Source organism: Cryptococcus neoformans, chromosome 5 (genome assembly GCF_000149245.1).
Source record: "Cryptococcus neoformans var. grubii H99 chromosome 5, complete sequence".
NCBI lineage: Eukaryota > Fungi > Basidiomycota > Tremellomycetes > Tremellales > Cryptococcaceae > Cryptococcus > Cryptococcus neoformans.
Window position 1 is genome coordinate 107,501 of NC_026749.1, and position 18,711 is coordinate 126,211.

Genomic DNA, 18,711 nt, shown 5'->3' on the forward strand with positions numbered 1-18,711 from the left:
TGTTCACTTTTGATAATAATACAACACTTGCCATTGAAAATCATGAAGACAGTGGTATGCAAACGATAACATCTCAACGACGTCAGAAGTCCGACGGTCTTGGAATGAAAACCCAAATTCTACTCCCTCGCCCAACATGATGATCGAAATAGCTGTCAGTTATGATAAAGGAAAACAAACGTCCTTAGTACGTGGTAAGCATGATGCAACAAAGAGATTCTGTGGTCGATGCTCGCTCGCTGCTACTGCTGCGTGGTGACCGCGTACCGAAAAATGTGGCAAGCTGTAAGGTAAAGAAAAAAATGAAGTCGACAGGGATTGAACCTGCGACCGGCGGATGCTTCCAAAATTGGAATCCGATATTCTACCACTGAACTACGACTCCATTGTTATATTGCTGTGCCATCATGAGAAGTTGTCCTGCTAAACGTCGCCGATTAAGCCAACCGAGGCATTTGTTTGACTTTTGCGGCCCGTATCCGCCATTACTTGTTATCCAGTATTCATTTCTTGACATGGATGATCAACCTTCTCCTTCAATTCAGGCCCATTCTGTGCAGTAACTATGATACCAGATGCGGACCACTCAATCTTTCGTCTAAAGCTGAAACAAAACGCCTAATAACCATGCTCGTCGTGTTTTTAACGTCTACATCGCAGATGAATGACCCGAAGACGATCTAAGGGTATCAAAACAACAAAAAAAGAGGTGGTATTGTTGAGACACCGAGGTATATAGTTTAGAAATATAGTTGTAAAACCGAAATTCAGTCATTAATCAGCGGTCCACAGCGTCTCTCCTTCCCCGACTTTCTACTAAAGCCTTCCGACCCCCCAGCCAACATAATAGCACCAGTTCCACAACTTCAAGGTGTTTTTCCACCCATGTTATCTCACCTTCAACACGTCAACCACCTACTCCTCCCCACTAATACCACTAGCAAGGCCTTGACTTCGGCTCCTGGTCACTCGTCTAGGAGTAGCCACTTCACCCCTCGCAACGCTCTTCCTGGCAGTTTTTCTGGGAGTAGCTTTTATAGGTGCAGCGCTAGCACTACCGCTGTCAGAGTCCGCATCAGAGTTGGGTGCGGAAGCCCTGGCGGCAAGTCGACCGGATCGTCGGGAAGGGGTAGCAGGGAACGTAGCCGAAGTAGAGGTAGGTACAGAAGAAGAGGAGGAATATCCGTCGACCTTCTTGTTCTTGGCGGAGTAGATCTTGTCGGTGAAGGGGCTATGTGCGATTAGTTTGTTTTGCGATATGAAGAGATAGACGACTCACCCCTCAAACTTTAGAGCAATGGCGTAGACAATCCAGACCCAAGCAGCAAGGACAATACCCGCAGGAGATTGGAACCACAAAGCAGTACCCAAGTGGGTAAGGAAAGAGCCAACATACATGGGATCGGAAAGAACGTTGAATGGGAAAGAGGTCACACGGTGGGACATGAGGATACCAAAGTAGTCACCGAGATAAGTGCCAGTGACACCCAAAGCCCACATGGAGGTAATGACAAATGTCTGACCAGAAGCGAAGAGAGAAATAGCAGCGGCCTTGATAGCAGGGTGACCGAGTATGGCGAGGGACGGTTGGTCCTTGACAGCACCAAGGAACCTATCATTCCACGGGGTGATGAGGATTATAGGGATCAGCGGGTTCACGATAGTAAATCCACGACACGCACAGGTGGTCTCTGAAAGCAGAGATGGAAAAGATGGTAATTGCCAAAAGGTAGCAGCCGATCAAAGGGGATTGCACAATTTTGGTGATGGTCTTGTTACGGTATTCTGAACATTTCCGATTAGTATCTAATCACATTCCTGATCGAACGGCTGAAGCCTCTGCCACCGCCAATGGTATGACAGAGTGCTACATCCCACATTCAAAAAGTTATACGCACCATTTCGTGCCACAAAGTTCCAGAAGATAGGGTTGAAAGCGGTCATGGCAACAAAGGCGTACAAGCTGGCCTTGGATTCAAGCAACTTGTGAAGTTCATCGACGGTGGAAGGGACGGCGGGAGTAGTGTACCGGAAAGTGGGGTGAAGAAGGTCGGCGCCGGGAATCCATGAAGGAATAGGGGGGAGCTTAGACATTTTGAATGGGATTATAGAAAAGCAAAGATGGAAAAGCAATGGAAAGATGCGATGGCACAGCTGCTTGGGTGGGCTGTTGACACCGAAAGCTCAAACGCGGTTGTAAAAGCACAAGGTTACGTAACAAAACCAAAAGTGACAGTCTGATGACGTGGAAGTAGGCATTCGCTCGTCGGAATTTTGTTTTTCACTGTCGCCTAGTTATGCTCCGTCGTCCTCGCTGGTGCAGCCCTATGATAACTAAGTCCCATACAAGTCTTACTTTCCCTAATGTCACACAAGATGATCACTAGACAGCTGGCGCGGGTAACTTATATCCGCCCGATTTGTACTCAATGCCGTCAACTGTCCATTGCATCCAGACTCCTTCGTCAATATATCCCTCGATCCGAAAGACAAGATTCGTCTCGTTCAAACAGAAAACAGCAAGGCAAACGGCCATTCGCATACACCCAGAGAGAACCTGTTCAACTCACTATCGATGACTTCAAACCCAAAACGCCACCGAAAGCGAGTTTTCTCATTCGCTCGATGCTCCAAAGACTACCTGAATGGGCGACATCATCGCGAGCTATGGTCAGGCTTAAGACATACGGTCTGGAAGCAAGTTTGGTACGGGAGCTTTCCAAAGAATGGCTACATGGGGTGAAAAGCAGTCTGTCAGGGATCACCTCAGAGGAAGAAGCCAAGGCTGCGTTAGAGAGGGGAGGATGGGACCCAGAAGGTCTTTTGATCGCAATATCGGAAGATCGTTTCATGTCCACTCTCGAATCATTGGCTCTTCGCCAATTCCTTACGTCCATTCTCCCATCCTCACTGCTCAGTAGCGCTCAGAAATCCCATATATCCTCTATCCTCTCCGCCACAGATCTTACACGATTGATACACTCCACAGATTTCCTCCCTTCTCGAGCCATCAAGCGTCATTTTCACCTCCACATCGGCCCGACTAACTCTGGTAAAACATACAACGCCCTAAAAGCGCTCAGTATAGCAACTACGGGAGCATATGCTGGCCCCCTTAGGCTACTAGCACATGAGGTGTGGGAGAGGATGAATTTGGGTAGCGTCGGAGGTTTAGACGGGAAGGGAAGGGAATGTAATTTGTTGACGGGTGAAGAGCGCAGAGTGGTTCATCCCGATGCGGGGCTTTTAAGCTGTACAGTTGAGATGTTACCGCTGGCTGGGCTAAGTGGAACGGGCTTTGATGTCGTTGTGATTGACGAGATCCAAATGCTGGGTGATGGCCAGAGAGGAGGCGCTTGGACAAAGGCTGTTTTGGGTGTAGCAGCGAAGGAGATCCATCTGTGTGGTGACGAAACAACAGTCGACTTGCTGCGAGGGATGATAGCTTTTTTGGGGGATGACCTCACGGTACACCAGTACAATCGTCTCACTCCCCTATCTGTCGCCAACGAATCTCTCAAAAACGACTACACCAAGGTTGAAGACGGTGATTGCATCGTTACATTTTCAAGGTCGAACATCTTTGAAGTCAAGAAACAGGTGGAGAGTCAAGCAGGAAAAAAGTGCGCGGTCGTTTATGGAGCTTTACCGCCAGAGACCAGAGCCGAACAAGCAAGAGATTTCAATGACGAGGATGGCGCGAGCAAGGTCCTCGTAGCGAGCGATGCTGTGGGAATGGGTCTCAACTTGTAAGGGCATCTCTATTTCATTCTCTCTCAATCGATGAACTGACATCCTAATAGAAAGATCCGCCGAATCATTTTCGAATCACTTTCCAAGTTCAACGGCAAATCTCAAGTGCCTCTTTCTCTTATGCAGATTAAACAAATCGCAGGTCGTGCAGGCCGTTTCAAGACTGGCAACGATTTAACCAAAATCTCAAACATCTCCGCACCTGACGAAGCCCCTGCCGCTGGCGGTATCGCAACCACCCTCGCCAAAGATGACCTACCCATCCTTAAAGAACTCATGACCTGGTCCCTTCCTTCCATCTCCCGCGCAAAGCTCGAAATACCCACCAGCGGTCTCGTTCAGCTTTCTACCCTTCTTCCTGCTTCCACTACCTACGCTGAACTTTTATCGCACTTTTCGGCCCTTGCCAAGCCTCCTTCGTCAACTATCATCGCTGCCCATGATCATAAGCTGCCCTTAGCGGAGCTCGTGGAGCCTTTCCGGGACCGATTGAGCTTGGGCGAGATGGACCTTTTCTGCTTTGCTCCAGTGAACACAAGGGATGAGAGGGCGAAGGAAATCTTTGTCAACCTTATTGAGGACTACGCTGAAGAAGGTTGTGTACTGATAGACAACATCTTTGAAGGGCTGCAAACGAACATGCTAGATACCCTCGATCAAGTCCACGAGATTCTCGTTACGCTCCCTCCTATGCCACCCCCAGGCCAAGCAGGTAGCAAGAAAGCATCCATCCCACCATTTATCATCAACTCCCTTCCAGTTCTTGAAACACTACACAAAACTCTTGTCCTCTACATTTGGCTCAGCTTTAGGCTGGAGGTCGCTTTCCCCGACCGACCGAAAGCGGTAGAGTACAAGGTCAAGTGCGAAGGGGTGCTAGAAGACTGTTTGGAGAGGATGCCTGGGCTGAAGCCTAGCAAGAAGGCCAAGAGCGCGGTTTCGAAGAAAACTTTGAAGGAGTTGGAAGAGGAGAAGCAAAGGAGGAAGCAGGAGGAAGATGAGAAAAAGAAAATCGAGTGGAGAAGTGGGAGTGAAGTAAAGAAGGAGCAGAGTAAGAAGATGTGGAAGAATCTAGCACTTACTGGGGATGGAGAAGAGGTGGGAAGGAGACTTGACAAGCGGTTGGATGTGGGTAATGAGAAAGAGCAATAGAGCGTCACGTCTTCTCCATTGTATTTCATAAGTCATTGCTCCTCTACATGGATATTTCACATCTGCATCTTGTCCGAGTAACACACAAATGCATAAAATGATCTTAAGGCCTCATCAATGTACTTGAAAAAAAAGCACATGGGATATTGGGGTATTTCATTCGTTCGCACTCCACACTTTCCTATACTACCTTGCTGCTGCTGCTGTGGATCGACGGAAAGAAAGATGATCGTAAATAAGAATTCATGCTCGAAGAACATAACAGCTGATAATATGGCCCACAGTCATCGTTACTCGCCTCCTTATGACTGCCTGATAAAGTTATTAATCGCTAGGGTACAGCCAAGAGTCTCTTCTGGTTTCGTTCATGCATGTATCCGCTCCGCCATGATCATTTTTTCGGCTTTGGTCACCAGAAGCATCATGAAACACAACGTAAATGGCGGAAACAAAAAATAGGGTATCAGACCACGTGATTCTTATGTATCTGTTAACTATACCTTAAGTATTGCGCTGCCCCACTGTTGTTGTCGCTGTCACTCTTCCCGCTATTGTAGTTCCGAGCGGCATTCAAGTCCTCTTTCCATATCAACGGTCTGTATCCGCAACCCTACTCGTATTTACTCTGCGTCTATAAATGTTCGTCCTCCCACGCCTTGATTAACTCGCCACTCTCCATTTTCATCATCCTCCTGTTGTTTGAGCAACAGAAGTCCTCAATAGTGCAGTAACTGTCTATTGTGCCAGTTCGGCATATTTACTTTTCGGTCCGCTTCGCCATAGCCCTTAGCTAGGTACTGTAGGTATCATAAGCTGTAACATGTCAGGTCGTACGTATCGTCCTCCTCTTCTCTTGACGTCAGCTAAGCTCACTCGTCACAGCCCAGCAACAGCCGATCCCTGCGCCCCCACCTTCTCAGTCGGAGATTGAAAGGAAGCTCTCCTTCCGCTCTACCGTACCCCCTCGTCCTATCGACTCTCCTAAGAAACCAAGGGTGAGTTACATAGTTCAAGGCTAAAGCTGATTGTGTAGAAACTCTCACACACTCTCCCCCACTCTGCGTTGTCAGGCAACGATTCTGACTCTTCAATCGCATCTTCCATCCCAACTCAGAGCATTGTTTCTCCTAATGCCTCTGGCCACCCCACTTCCCCGCTTCTCACCCCGGCTACAACATCTGCTGGTGGATTGTCTGCCATTGCCGAGAACAAATTTGGTGGCGATGAAGAAATTGTCTCGATGATGGAGTTAGAGGATGTAGAAGAAGAAGAAGAAGAAGCGGTTGAAGGTGCGGAGAGCGCAAGTGAAGATGAAGAAGCTCAAGATGAGCTGCAGAGGGGTATGGAGGGTCAGAGAGTTGTCATGAGCGGGTACTTGTACAAGAAGCAAGAAAAGAGAAGGGTGAGTACTTGGTTGAATGAGCATGACTAATACGGTAGGCTTGGAAAAAGCGGTGGTTCGTCTTGCGTAATGAAAAGTTGGCATATTATAAGGACGACAAGGAATATTCCCTCAAGCGAGTGATTAACCTTCGCGAGATCCACACTGTCGCGCCTGTCGTCATAAAGAAACACCCGAACACTTTCGGCATTGTTGTGCCCAAGCGCACATTCTTCGTGAAAGCACCTTCTGTTGCGGAAATGGACGAATGGGTCCATGCGATTAATGAGATGCGTCGAAGGATTTCGGAGAAGGAAGAGGAGGCAAAGAGGGACCACCACCCAAAGTCCATGTCCGTCCCTCGAAACCCACCAACTCTTCACTCCATTGATACTGTCTCGCCTACCAACACAACCTATATGGGTCCTATTGTCTCTTCTCCTCAACCCACCGTCCTCTCTCCTTCCAGCCCTATCGACAACAATTTGACTTCACGATTCGCCAAGATATCCCTTCCTGCTCGATCACCAAGCAATCAATCAATTCACACTTTGCAAGGTTCCCATATTCCCTCAGGTATCAGCAACATTGCCTCTCGAGGAGTCAGCGGGCCATCCAAGCGCGAGGCGTCGACTGGAAGTATGTCCTCGGCCGATCATCTTCGCAATGTACGTCCACCAGCAAGCTCCGAAGATGAAGATGAACTCGAAACGCCGGTCGCACCTGCAGACCCGAAAAAAGTAATATTATCGGCGTACTTGATGAAGCAGAGCAAAAGAAGGAAGGATGTGTGGAGAAAGAGATGGTTTGTGTTGACTTCGTCTGCGCTGGCGTATTCGAGGAGTCATATGGTAAGCTACTTTCACTCGCACCCTTCACAGAGCGATTCTAACCCTATGATACAGGAAACCAAGGCTCAACAAGTCATCCCCCTTTCGTCCATCCTCGACGCTCTTGAAGTCTTGGATCCTGCATCTGACGGAAATGAATCAGATCGTCTCTCCGCACACGGCCACACCCATCCCGTCCATTCGCACTCACATCATTCTTTCACGCATGCTCAATCTCCTACCTCATCCTCACGCCAATTCATGCGAGGCCGTTTGGGCTCTAATCCTACTTCTTCTGATACACGGCTTTCGAAAGACGACGAGCACATCTTCAGGTTGATCACTGCGAAGCGGACTTTCCACCTCTGTGCGCCTACTGAGGAAGATGAAATCAAGTGGTTGGCAGCGTTCAGGGCTTTGCTTGAACAACAAAGAGGAGAGAGGAGCGCGTCGTTCAATGTAGGCGGCTTCTCTGCTCAACCAAATCAGCAAGCCCAGTCGTCTCAGGGGCAAGGGAAAAGAATGACCGTCCCAGTTATCACTCAACAACCTCCCACCCCTGGACTGTCTAGTTCTGTATCTCTTAACTCAAGCGTACAGGATCCAATGTCGGCAAGTTCTGTCCTTGAACCACCTATTCCTGCCTCGGAAGTGGCGCCTCTACTCGCTTTACCCTCAGGATCGCAAACGACTTCAACGCCAACATCAGCGCAATCACAATCACAAACTCAGCAGTCTCAACCCCAAGATCCCCCATCAGCTCAATCTCAAGTACATGTAGGAGGCGTGCCTCCCTCCAACGGGGGGCAGAGAGGACGGAGTGCGACATATACGGCCAAGAGTGCAGTAGCGGATGTTGTGAGACGGTTCCACGCCGAGAAGGAGAGAGAGACATGAGGAAAATGCACGACGGCTCGAATAACGTTTAATGCGGGGGGTACGTTTGACTTAATTGATTGTTGTGCATACAGTAAATGTTTGGTTCCTGTGAGTAAGAAAGACCTTACATCAAACAGAGGCAAAGGTCTTTCTAGTGTATTAAGTAACGAGAAGCGATTGAAATAGAACTAATGCGTATCTGCTTCTTTTGAAAATGGCGTTTTATGTTTCCTTTCTCCTTTCTGTACTTGATCGTTGCCGCCCATCAAACTGTGCAAATGACCCAATTACATGTTTCATACATGAATTGTATCTTTATAAAATTTGACCGTCACGGGAGCGATAACCCCTTCACAAAGTACCACCGAGCAACTCCTTGATGAACACTTGCTTCCCACTCTTAAAACTTTCATTCGCTGCTAATCCGACAGCCATGGCGAGGGCTCCATCCTTCTGATCAGCCGACAATCCATTCACAGGACACTTCCTCTCCTCCTCCCCTTCCTTCGGACCAAAAATTTCATCCAACATAGCTTCATCACCTCCACCATGTCCACCTTTAGCCTCCTGATAAGGCACGTTAACTGGCTGCTGCCAGAGTTTATGCAAGATGATTTTGGAATGACCTTCGTTGGGTAGAGCGCTATCGCCGTGTACGTGTTCGGAGGCGTTGTTAGAGCCTTTAGGGATAGGAAGACGGAAGGCGTTTTCGACGACTTCGAGTTCGAGGCGACCATGGGTTCCGTTGAACATTACTCTGTAACCTTCCCATGGCTGTTTTTTTTGAAAAAGAGGTAGGACGTCAACAAATTAGTGAGTGGCAAAGGCGGAGGTAAGAGATGGCGAAGAAACGTACGGAGTAAGCAGTGAGGTGGTAAGTCATGTTGACTCCAGATTCGTAGTGTACGAGAACCGACATGTCATCTTCAATTGTGATATCATCTGCAAAGACGTTCATATCTCTGTGATACCCGTCTACCTCATGTCAATCCTGGTTAATGTCGGAAACGAGATGTAAAGACTCACCAATATGCTCCGCATCGAAATAAAGTCCCTTCAAACCCTCTTCATCCCCCAAATGGATCGCAAACGGATCATTCTCGGCTTCCTTCGCATCCCTTGCTCGCTCATAACTCCTGCCCCACCCTGACTTCTTACCGTTCTCCTTGCCATAAAATGCAAGAGATCCCATGCCAAACACTGATTGGGGGACGGACTGGATCCAAAAGTTGACGAGATCAAAGTGGTGGGATGACTTGTGGATCATAAGGCCTCCAGAACGGTCCTTATATCTGTGCCAGCGACGGAAGTAGTCTGCACCGTGGACTGTGTCCTACAATTCCAAAAAGGGATAAGCTTGCCATCCATCTAGATTCCAATCGAGGAACTCACAAGTAGCCACTCAAAGTGAACAGATTTAACCTCTCCAATCTCTCCTTTAGAGATAACTTCTGCCACTTTCCAATGAATGGGATTGTATCGGTAATTGAACAAGACAGTAAGGGACCCGTTGGACTCGTCAACAGCATTGAGAATAGCTTTGCATTTATCCACGTTCCTGCGTCACAAGGTCCGTAAGTAAGCTTTTGGGTGCCAATGGTAAATGGACTGTAAAGGAAGGGCGTACGTCGTCATGGGCTTTTCACTGAGGACTTTGATGCCAGCTTTCAGAGCGGGGATGATGTACATGTCGTGCGTGTAATCGATCGTTGTCACCACCAGCACATCAAGTTTCTCCTGCTCGAGCATCTTTTGAAAATCCTCCTATCGACCGAAAGTCAGATAATCCCTTCCCTTTTCTTCCAACATATTAGGAACTACAAAATTAGTAACTTACAGCAGCATATTTCTTGGCTTCGGGTCTGCCGGCTTCTCGAAGCATCTTGTTATGCCAATCCATTCGTGCATCGTTGGTATCACAAAGCGCTACCAGACTGGTGTTTGCACGACTGGCCACTGCTGTCGTGTAGAGCTTTTCATTTCCTCAGCTTTTGGTCACTTTGGTGGCGAGGAAAGGGCGTCACGGCATCAAGACTTACCCTGGCTCGATGGCCCGTCCCGACGATGCCGACCCTCCCAGAAAGCTTGCCGGTTCCTTGATTACTGTTGACTGCAGTCATGATGTCTTCACTGATCACGGATACACTCGAGAAGAAAAGGCATCCCCTGCATTTGAAGGTGGGATGTTATATAACATGGCATGATGGCCAAGAGTGTATCGGGCCGATGATCTCCCGCGATATAAAGAGAAAAGCACTAATAGCAGGAAATCATGGGATGGGACATCTTGACTGAATGGACACGGGCGGCAAAGCTGATAACAGCGGCCCGGGCCCGGCGCTCGGCCTTCCGGTCGCCGGGTGGCTGGGCAAGTCCCCCGGTACTCATTTTCACTAAATACCAGCATTAATTATTGATGGCCATTACAATGTACAAACGATGTACATCTGTGTCAAAATGTGTATCATACTAGGTGCGAACTGGCTTATATCATATGACTAACTCGACATGGGACAAGGTTAAGAGATGATAAAAAAAATAAGCAGGGCAGCGCAGCAGTATAGTCAGTAGTATGGCTATCCAACGAACCATCGCTCTTTGTAGTAATGACTACTAAAAGACGAATAGAGTGCGATGACGGAGACAGAAAAAGCAAGCCAACTTTCTGGGAGGCAAGAAGCAAAGACCCCTTGAGTACAGGATAATATAGTAGTCGTTCCCAAACCTTCCATTCATTCGCCCACGGCCATAGTCTACTACACAGCATCTGCATCTAACAAGAAGCAGTAAATTTATAAATAAATTGTCCGTTTCTAATCTTCTTCTTCGGCTACACCATCAGTTCTTCTGTCTGTTTCCCCCACTGTTACGTACATCATCCACAGCGCAATGCCCTCATTCTCGCCCATCAAGTGTGAGCTGGATCTTCCCAGTGTCTGCGGCCGCGGGCGACGGGGCAAGTGCAGTGCAACCATCACGCACGCACTAATCCAGGAGATCAAGCTGAAGAGCATTCGTCGTTGGTTAGTACCAGAGTGTCCACCTGAAGATCCCGGGTGCCTTGTTGGTTCCGTTTCTGGTTTTTTTTTCTTTCATTCTATTTCCCATGGGATGCTTTTTTGGAAGGAACAGAAGTGATGATGAATGAAAGCATTGCAGATGCGGTGCAGGGTGCCTCACTACGGGTCGTCGCAATTCAAGAGGAACCGAGCTTATTAAGCATATTGCTCGAAGTATTACATACTCCCGGTCGCCGATTCCCACGGTCTCGCTATCTGCACTGCAGCGGCCTATTATATTTGTTGGTTCATGAGTATGACTTGATCGATTTCCACATACCCGGCGATGTTCTTGCTTTGCATCTCTGTGTGTAGATCATCTACACTGACCTACGAGCATCCATGTCGATGATCGATGACTGGGGCGCGAGCAAACCATCCATCGCTTGTATGTGGTTGGACGGCAAGCAATCGCCAACGAGCGGCCCGCGCGTCACTGCAGATTAGTACGACGACGGCTCTGTCGCCACTCGCTGGTCAATCCAAATATACACATGTTATTTCCTATCTTATATACCGCTCTATTCATAGCATCGATACCATAACTTCCAACGAGGAGTCGAACGTAATAATGGCCTGAAACTTCGATAACCCAGGCATACGCAGCGTCTCTTCTCACCTGACACTTTTATTATAGTGATGTAGCCGATTCGAACACCTGCTGATTCCTCGATTTCCATGTCATTCACCAAAGCGCGCGACCCTCGGGAGGGAACGCGACCGATCGGTATAAGGTTCCGCATAATATGGGTGACCAATTCGATGTCATTCGTGTCATCCTCCGTCCCTCCTCCATAAAAAGATGCACAGCAAAAACCCGATTCCAACCTACATATAATAGCATACAGCAGCAGACATCAGAAAATTGCATCCCAGCATCCATCTGAGAACATCCGCCTGCACCGCCTATCTCATTTTTTACTATTTGCTTGTCGATTCTCTTGTTGGTGTGTTTTATTTATTGTAATCCTTTGTCCAGCAGAAACTCCCCATTGCATAATACCACAACATTTTTTTGATTGTCCATATCAGAGAGCGCAGAACACGTACGCACCAAGAAGGATGTCTAGATATAATGATTATAGGAGGTATACACGATCCTCAGATAGCAGTAGCCTGGTGAGTAGTGGGTGTCCTTATCTTCCTCACTATTCTGCATCTCTTCCCGCCAGTCGAGAACAAGGCGCGCCCTGTGTAGCTGCGGATAGGTCTAATAAGGCTATTTTGTTGTCAATGCGCGGAGATGTGTGCGTTGTGTCCTGAGGTGTCGATTGTTTGTGTGGGGCCACAGTGTTCCATCAACATCTCCGTACCGCTTACTCCCACCACGTGTTGATTCGATAATCTCTATCCGCTCCCTCCTCTTCATTCCCATCGTTCATCGTATTGTTTGACTGGTCAGCAGTTGGCTGAAAACGACCACTGCCACCTTATCTTTTTACATTTCACGTTTCTTTGACATCTTCGGTCATGTGGTACACGCCTGTATCGCTCCACGAAGCTGCTTCTGTGCCGTCTCTTCCTTCTTCAGTTCAATCATCTGCACCATCTCAAGAAGTACCTCTTAACGTGATTCTCGTTTCTTACCCCTTCTTCTCGTCCTCCCTATTCTTCTCGTCTCATGGGAACCGCTGACTCATTTGACCTACTTTGTGCCATCTTAGCCCACGACCATTCAACAATATGGTCCTTCGGCGTCTTCAACAAAGCCGACCGACCGCCTTTTACCACCAGCAAGATTGAGTGTTAGCTCAGCAAGCCTTGATAGCAGAGCAAAATTGGCTGAAGTGGGATCAGGAGCTTCGGGAGAATGGGGGCTGATGATGACCGGGCCAGAGGAGGATGACTGGATGCACAATCCAGATCCCATAAAAAATCATAACGTGAGCACAGCCCATCACGAACCGCCAGCCATAAGTCATTGGCCTCTGGCTGACAGTATTCAGTATGATCGAGGAACGATATTTACACCACGTGGTCTCATTAACGTCGGGTGCCTCGTCATGCTTATTCTGTGCCTGGTGACCCTTTTCGCAGGGTACCCGATCATCACCCACTTCACAGATACCCAGATCAAGACAAACGGCGCATACAACATAGGGGGTATCAACTCGACTGGCCAGGTACCTCTTATATCGAACATCCCTACTGTGATTGATAGCGATACACCAGAGAACGTGTACACGCGAACAGGTTTCGACGGGAAGACATATAGTTTGGTCTTTTCGGATGAGTTTGAAAAGGAAGGGAGAACTTTTTTCCCTGGTGACGATCCTTTTTGGACTGGCGTGTAGGTCTATCGCTTAAGATGCCTAGCAAGATGCTAACAAGATGACAGCGATATCCACTACTGGCCAACAGGCGATTTTGAATGGTACGACCCTGCAGCAATCACCACTAAAGATGGTCATCTCGTTATCACACTCAATCAGGAAAACATTCATGACCTAAACTTCCGTTCCGGTATGCTTCAGTCGTGGAATCAAATATGTTTCCAGTACTCAATCTACATTGAAACCTCCGTTTCTTTACCGGGCAATAACAAAGTTGGCGGGTTTTGGCCCGGTGTATGGATGATGGGTAATCTCGGGAGACCAGGGTACGGAGCCACGACAGACGGGACATGGCCTTACTCATATGATTCATGCGATTACGGGACGCTGGCGAACCAGACAAATCCAGACGGCACTGGGCCAGAGGGAGCTTTGACATCTGGGTCAGACGATGGTCCCATTTCTTAGTAAGAGCTCTTTGTCTACAAATGGAGACTTACAAAGTCTTGGCAAATGCTAATGTGCTAATACCTAGCCTGCCGGGACAGAGAATGTCTTCGTGCACTTGTCAAGGAGAAGATCATGCAGGGCCAGATGTGACTTATGGACGTGGCGTACCAGAGATTGATGTCCTCGAAGGACAAATAGACTTGTCTGTTAACATAGGCCAAGTTAGCCAAAGTGCTCAGTTCGCCCCCGTAAGTCTGCTATTGAGCTCCCCCTCCAATTTCGAAATATCGGCGACTCATGATTGTATCCATGCCGATAGTTTGACAAAGGATACGAATACCTCAACACCTCTAAAGGAGCTATTCAATACGATACAGACCTCACAATGTGGAACTCGTACAAAGGCGGAACGTATCAGGAAGCGGTATCATCTTTGACTTATATCGATAGCGATAATTACGTCGGGACTAGTGGTGGGTTCGGTATATATGGTGCGTGCCAAGAAGTTCATCAAACGTCATGACTACACTTCTCTGACAATGTATTTGGCAGGGTTTGAGATGTTTAGCGATCCCAACGATAGAGGTTCCGGTTACATCACATGGGTCGCGAACGGTAAGAAATCATGGACGATGTATCCCGCCGCTGTAGGACCCTTGTCCTCTATGAATATCGGTCAACGCCTGATATCTGAGGAGCCAATGGCAATGGTACGTCTCACCACAAACACTGTCTACGCCATTTTACTATTGGATTCTAGCTCAGTTCCTTGCTCCTCTCCCACAGGTCATAAATTTTGGCATGTCCAACAATTTTCAAGCTATCGATTTTAGCCACCTCGCCTTTCCCTCGGAGATGCACATTGACTATGTGAGAGTGTATCAGCGGTCAGAAGGAAGGATGGGCTGCGATCCCGATGATCGACCAACTGCTGCTTACATTGAGAAACACGCGAATGCGTATAATAACGCTAATTTTACGACCTGGGCTATGGCTGGTTATACTATGCCTGTAAATCTGCCCTCCTATTTTAAAAGCGATGATATGGTCAAAGGCTGATGATGATATTTTAGAAAAACTCACTTATTGACTCTTGTTAAATTACGACTTTACGACTTGATACGAACCTTCGCAATCCCAAAAAAACATATGTCGCTCTCTTTTTAACACCATATTAATTCTGTGATATTTATATCTTAAAGAGATAACTGTTGAACTGTTGTATATCTGCACAAGAAATGTATATTAACATTGATAGTGAAGAACAAGGACATTGTGTCTCTACCCACTGTGTACATGCATATATCTCAAAATAAGCAATCTTCGGGCAAGATATTCACGAACTCTGCATCAAATAATGGCGTCTCTAGTTTACTCCTGCTCATCCATAATCTGATCTACCAACAACTTTCGTTCCTCATCCAATCCCATATCAGGAATGTCAACCTTGGCACCCACAGGCGCCTTGCCTTCCTTTATCTTCACTTCGTCCTTTCCTTGTCCATGCTGTCCCTCCTCTGCACCTCCGTGCCAACCACCGTCATCCTCCCCATCCGTCACTGCCGGATCACCCGCATCATTTCCCACTGGTGCTCTCAAATCCTCAATGACTGGCGCCTCCTCTCCCTCAGGAATGAAAACCGCCGAAGACTCTTCCATCTGAACTTCCGGCGCGGGGCCCACGGGCGCAATTGTCTTTTCCTCAGGAGGGGGATCTTGCTGGAAAACGTTTTGGATAGGCTCTGGAACATCTTCGATGAGTGTAGTGGTGGCTGAATCGGGACCAAGATCGGTAGGAGCGATTTTTTCGCTGAATATGGCGGACTGGGAGTTGTACATGCTAGTGTTTTCATAAAAGTCATTACTGTTTTTTCACAGGATTATTAGCAGTGGGTCTTATGTGTATATGGGTACGGCGTATGGAAACGCACCAAGAGAAATCCCAAGTCCTCAACCACTTGCCATTCTCACAAGCGCCCTTAGTCCACTCTCCAGCATACGCCAAGCTACTCCAATGGTTCCAACTCCAAAGTGCAAGGATCAAAATCGCAATAGCAATGTTTGTCCTAATCTTTGGTTTGAGCGCAGATGTGGTATAGTCAAAGACTGTACAGAAAAGAAGGATGGCAAAGTAGAGTGCGGGGAGGTAGTGGTGCAAGAAGAGCTGACGTTGCATAAGATAGAAGGGGAAATAATGGAACGCCCAGCCGATGACACAAAAAGCGCAAATATCGTCGTAAAATGCGAGCTTGGCTGTGTAGAGACTTAGTGGAATTCTGCTGAGTGAAGGGCCGAAGAGCGAGGAGGAATGCGATACTCACGTTGGTGCAAGTCTCTGTAACCCCTCTGGGCGCGTAAAACCAAGAACCCTCTCACGGCGAGATAAGCAACGATAGCGGCAGTGCTAGACCACCAAACCACGGGGTTACCGATGAGATAAACCTGCCTGTGATCCTTGACCCAGAAGTTCTTTATAACTATTAGGACGTTGCGCTGTGGTCATTAAAATGATCAAGTAACTTACAATACCACGCCTGAGCCAAGGCCAATGTTGAGGTCGAGAGTCATAAGCATGTCTCTCAGTTAACCCAGCATTGGTCCTCCACATCACAGCGTTGAGTTCGAAAAACTTTTCAAAGAAGCTGGGTTTCTCATAATTAACTCGCTCAGCGTCAACGGGCACTGCAATAATACGTCAGAAAAGTTCCGAACGAACGTATGGCGACTCACATTGAACATGCTGGTTGGTTTCAATGTACCACAAAGAGTTCTCCCAAGTAGGGTTCTTGTTACAAGTCACCTCTTGCTGCTCGTAACCCCAGTCAGGCAGTTTGACTTTATGCGAGAACAGGTAGCATCCAGATAAAGCGTGTCTCAGCCTAAACTCGCTTCGGAGGGTCTTGAGCCTGTGTTTAGCCTGCTTATCATTCTTTCCTCTTGTACGCTTGGTGATTTCCACAATGAAATCGTCATTGGCATCACCAGCAAAGCCGGGGAAACCGTAGCCAGATACTTCATTTTGAAAGTCAACCTCGCTGACAGGCGGTCGGATATCGTGAGAGTGAAGACGCTTCTCGGTCGTGACATGTTCGAGACGGATCTTGGTGCCGGTGAGAACATATTCAAAGGGAAGTTCGTCCCAGGGGTAAGAGGCCGGTCCATCGGGGGCAGAAGCGTTAACGATTCGCCAGACGTTGTTGTCGTCTCGGTGGGGGTAGAGAGTGATTTGTTGCTCTGCGTACGGTAAGTGATGGTTTAAAATGTTACAACACAGAACTTACGTTTAGAACCCCCGGGATAAGGGTGGGGGTGTGAATGGAGATAACCACCCTGGGTGTTAACATGTCGGATGGACACCTTGGAACCAAAGCCAACATCTATTGGTTGTCAGCGCCTTGCAGATTCTGGCGGAAGACATGGAGTTACCAGCAAAAGTGTCAGCCATACCATGACCCTGCAAAGTATGCTGGAATTCCGAGCTCATAAACCCATCTCCATCTCCGCTTTCGTTCAAGATCCAGAAATGAATCTTAAACATTAGCATATAGAAGGTCAAGGGTACCACAATCAAGCACAGCGTACGAGCTGCAAAATGTCTGATGTACTGCCTGGGGGTAACTTTGAGATTACCGAGGAGAAGCCAAAGTTGACGAAGGGTTCCGACGCCGATCATGGCAATAGTGAACAGGCCTACCCATTTACAGGAGACGACAGCACCAAGGCTGAGGCCGGTACAAAGTAAATTTATCCACCATGGCTTAGTGAACGCTCGGCCTTCAGAATCGTCATTGGAGAAGCGAACCCAAAAAAGAGTAGTAAGACCGGTGAAGAAGACGAGGAAGGAGTCTAGGAGGATGAGTCGTGATTGAGTGATGAGGGCGTTATCAAATGTGACAAGAAGGGCACCCAGGAGTGCAGAAATGTGTGAAAGGCGAAGAGCGAGAAGAGTAAGGAAGGCGAGAGGAATAAGAGCGATACCGAGGGCGGCAGGGAAGAATCGCATGGTGATATAGGGAACGCCAGGTTCAAGGTAATCCCTAAGTCAAAATTAACCATTGTTCGACATTTCAGACATTATTAAAACCCACTTTCCAATATCCTTGAAATCAAATTTCCCGTCGAACCCACCGACCCACGCGCTCAAAGTGACCAAGAGTTTTGCCAGTGGAGGGTGCACGTCCATGAAGAACTTGCGCCGGATATACTTCATGGCAAAACCTCCAAAATGCACTTCATCAAAGCTGCTCCAAGTTAGTCCCATCATCTTATCAAACGCAAGGTACTCACACGACACTGCTCGGCCTGCCAAGCTTGTACAGCCTCACATAAAGCGCAACTACAACCATCCCCGCGATCATCGTCCACTCCCTCTTTCCAATCCGCCCTACCGCTGCAGAACCTCTCTTACCGCCAAACGCAGTTTTCTGCACTGTGTGTGGCCCAGCATGGTGATCTCTCAAACGGGCATCAGCTTCCGATTCGACGGTGACTTTTGAAGTAAAGGTCGACGGTTGTGAAGGGTGGGGCTGCAGAGGGACGCGGCGGGTGAGAGGTTGAGACATTGTGTGTTGGTGCTCTTCAAGAGCTATGGGTAGTGTTGTCAGCAGATCGGGAAGCCCTCTCCGCTAGTTTTATAAGGGAATACTTTTGAGAAAGGAGTTATAGAGGCAGATGAGGATACAAAGGGGGGCTCGCGAAAATGAGAACGAATAGCTGCAGCAGCTGCTGCTGAGCACAGCAGCATAAACGCGTCGCGCAGCCACGTCATGAATGATGAGATTAAAAGGCGGATATTTCCGCTGCGAAGAAGAAGATATCTTCCACGCACTGTCAGGAATTATTTATACCTAACTAGGTCTACAAACCAGATTTTGGGAGGACCTAAAGGCCGCGAATCCCCATAGCAAAGCATGCTTTCCCTCTTCAAAGCATCC

General features: G+C 48.0%; 6 protein-coding genes and 2 non-coding genes; 3 read left to right on the forward strand and 5 right to left on the reverse strand.

Moving 5' to 3' along the window:
- Positions 1 to 303: 303 nt before the first annotated feature.
- On the reverse strand, positions 304 to 385 carry CNAG_10049. The gene has a single exon. It is a non-coding gene; the product is annotated as a tRNA-Trp (tRNA).
- A 187-nt stretch (positions 386 to 572) lies between these two features.
- On the reverse strand, positions 573 to 2,145 carry CNAG_06839 (methylene-fatty-acyl-phospholipid synthase). XM_012194199.1 has 4 exons: positions 1,899 to 2,145; positions 1,683 to 1,785; positions 1,280 to 1,612; positions 573 to 1,231 (listed from the first exon to the last, which is right to left on the reverse strand). The coding sequence occupies exons 1-4, from the start codon at positions 2,092 to 2,094 to the stop codon at positions 916 to 918; spliced, it is 948 nt and encodes a 315-aa protein (XP_012049589.1). The 5' UTR covers positions 2,095 to 2,145; the 3' UTR covers positions 573 to 915.
- Positions 2,146 to 2,303: 158 nt separating this feature from the next.
- Positions 2,304 to 5,015, forward strand: CNAG_06838 (mitochondrial RNA helicase). XM_012194198.1 has 2 exons: positions 2,304 to 3,749; positions 3,804 to 5,015. The coding sequence occupies exons 1-2, from the start codon at positions 2,365 to 2,367 to the stop codon at positions 4,903 to 4,905; spliced, it is 2,487 nt and encodes an 828-aa protein (XP_012049588.1). The 5' UTR covers positions 2,304 to 2,364; the 3' UTR covers positions 4,906 to 5,015.
- Positions 5,016 to 5,458: 443 nt separating this feature from the next.
- Positions 5,459 to 8,390, forward strand: CNAG_06837 (PH domain-containing protein). XM_012194197.1 has 5 exons: positions 5,459 to 5,735; positions 5,788 to 5,900; positions 5,939 to 6,307; positions 6,346 to 7,137; positions 7,192 to 8,390. Exons 1-5 carry the CDS (start codon positions 5,726 to 5,728, stop codon positions 8,011 to 8,013), a joined length of 2,106 nt encoding a protein of 701 aa, XP_012049587.1. The 5' UTR covers positions 5,459 to 5,725; the 3' UTR covers positions 8,014 to 8,390.
- Positions 8,073 to 10,672, reverse strand: CNAG_06836 (oxidoreductase). XM_012194196.1 has 7 exons: positions 10,035 to 10,672; positions 9,833 to 9,967; positions 9,623 to 9,759; positions 9,388 to 9,553; positions 9,022 to 9,328; positions 8,852 to 8,970; positions 8,073 to 8,769 (listed from the first exon to the last, which is right to left on the reverse strand). Exons 1-7 carry the CDS (start codon positions 10,113 to 10,115, stop codon positions 8,347 to 8,349), a joined length of 1,368 nt encoding a protein of 455 aa, XP_012049586.1. The 5' UTR covers positions 10,116 to 10,672; the 3' UTR covers positions 8,073 to 8,346.
- Positions 10,673 to 10,715: 43 nt separating this feature from the next.
- Positions 10,716 to 11,515, reverse strand: CNAG_12417. Its single transcript, XR_001045707.1, has 2 exons — positions 11,335 to 11,515; positions 10,716 to 11,285 (listed from the first exon to the last, which is right to left on the reverse strand). It is a non-coding gene; the product is annotated as a hypothetical RNA (non-coding RNA).
- Positions 11,516 to 11,814: 299 nt separating this feature from the next.
- Positions 11,815 to 15,100, forward strand: CNAG_06835 (glucosidase). XM_012194195.1 has 9 exons: positions 11,815 to 12,173; positions 12,719 to 12,937; positions 13,001 to 13,344; positions 13,393 to 13,794; positions 13,863 to 14,025; positions 14,097 to 14,268; positions 14,330 to 14,487; positions 14,564 to 14,788; positions 14,851 to 15,100. The coding sequence occupies exons 1-9, from the start codon at positions 12,117 to 12,119 to the stop codon at positions 14,875 to 14,877; spliced, it is 1,767 nt and encodes a 588-aa protein (XP_012049585.1). The 5' UTR covers positions 11,815 to 12,116; the 3' UTR covers positions 14,878 to 15,100.
- On the reverse strand, positions 15,047 to 18,563 carry CNAG_06834 (dolichyl-phosphate-mannose-protein mannosyltransferase). XM_012194194.1 has 9 exons: positions 18,065 to 18,563; positions 17,866 to 18,018; positions 17,204 to 17,814; positions 17,059 to 17,154; positions 16,508 to 17,011; positions 16,302 to 16,459; positions 16,099 to 16,246; positions 15,709 to 16,030; positions 15,047 to 15,641 (listed from the first exon to the last, which is right to left on the reverse strand). The coding sequence occupies exons 1-9, from the start codon at positions 18,337 to 18,339 to the stop codon at positions 15,149 to 15,151; spliced, it is 2,760 nt and encodes a 919-aa protein (XP_012049584.1). The 5' UTR covers positions 18,340 to 18,563; the 3' UTR covers positions 15,047 to 15,148.
- Between the last annotated feature and the right edge of the window lie 148 nt (positions 18,564 to 18,711).